Source organism: Condylura cristata, unplaced genomic scaffold (assembly GCF_000260355.1).
Source record: "Condylura cristata isolate star-nosed mole 26May11 unplaced genomic scaffold, ConCri1.0 scaffold00034, whole genome shotgun sequence".
Taxonomy (NCBI): domain Eukaryota; kingdom Metazoa; phylum Chordata; class Mammalia; order Eulipotyphla; family Talpidae; genus Condylura; species Condylura cristata.
The window spans coordinates 10,785,547-10,786,585 of record NW_004567135.1 but is presented as its reverse complement, the minus strand read 5'-3'; the positions used below and the strand labels follow the sequence as shown (position 1 = coordinate 10,786,585).

The following is a 1,039-nucleotide window of genomic DNA, read 5'->3' as shown; positions in this document are numbered from 1 at the left end:
CCTGGGCTCCTAAGGAGCTTGGTTTCTGCAGCTGGGTCAGTGGCTGTGGTGTCCCTTCTGCCTGACGCCTGTGTGAGTCAGTCTGGTGGCGCCTCCTTCCTGTTTCTTCCATCACCTCCATGACTGTTATTACCTCCACGTGCCATGGCGAAATGGGGAGATGGAGGCTTCTAGACACTCCTGCATGGTCCCACAAAATAGAAGGCCCTACTGGGTTGAAGTAGGCTCATACTGGGGCGTATCACGCCCCGGGGTGCGCTGAGCTGTGATCTGTGTCGCAGGCAGTGTGTTCCAAGCTTGCAGTGATTTTATGTGAGCATTGTCGATGGTCTACGCGCTACGTGCATGCTAGCAGAGACCCTTGATGCCTTAGACATAAAGGGGGGGCAGGCTCCGGAACCTGTCTGCAGTCCCTCTTCCCTAGATTGCTGGCTCAGGGAGCATTCTGGGGACTCACCAGGCACCCTACACTGCAGTCCCCCGCCTGTCTCTGCGGGGACGGCCCTTTCCCACCCAGAGCGGAGCTGCTGAGCTCTGAGCATCTGGTTTGCAGCTGCCATCGGAGCAGGCTGCTTTACACACACAGCAGATGCGTGACCTCCTGCACCCATCCTGTAGCACCCTGCGCCTGAGGGGTACCCTCAAGAAGGTCTTGGAGGGAGAAGAGTTTGAACAATCTGATGTTCATGCCCATTTCTCATCTCCATCCTGCATCTCTCATCATTTACTCCAATATAGGGAGCCTGATCCCCTCCCCACTCCCGGCTTTAGGAATAGTGGTGAAGGGAGGGGAAAGAGCCCAGGGGAAGAGGGAGGAGATTCAGGACCAAGTCTCCACCCACGGGCTGTGTGGGAGGGGGGGCCTCTCCCGCTGAGCTGGCCTGGGCCCCAGGTGCTGTCTGCGCCCCATCGCCGCCTGGTCTGCTGCAGTCGGCTCTTCGAGGTGACGGATGTGAACAAACTGCAGAAGCAGGCTGCACACCAGAGGGAGGTGTTTCTCTTCAACGACCTGTTGGTGGTGAGTGGACTGGGCGGGACC

At 58.4% G+C, this 1,039-nt stretch overlaps 1 protein-coding gene across 1 annotated transcript in view; it reads left to right on the top strand.

The window, feature by feature from the left end:
* Positions 1-1,039, top strand: part of IQSEC3 (IQ motif and Sec7 domain 3) — an 87,808-nt gene that overhangs the window by 73,857 nt on the left and 12,912 nt on the right. Inside the window, exons 8-9 of the mRNA XM_012732319.1 lie at positions 772-830; positions 893-1,018. Of these exons, the coding sequence (XP_012587773.1) occupies positions 772-830; positions 893-1,018 (185 nt within the window). The remainder of the gene's footprint in view (positions 1-771; positions 831-892; positions 1,019-1,039) is intronic.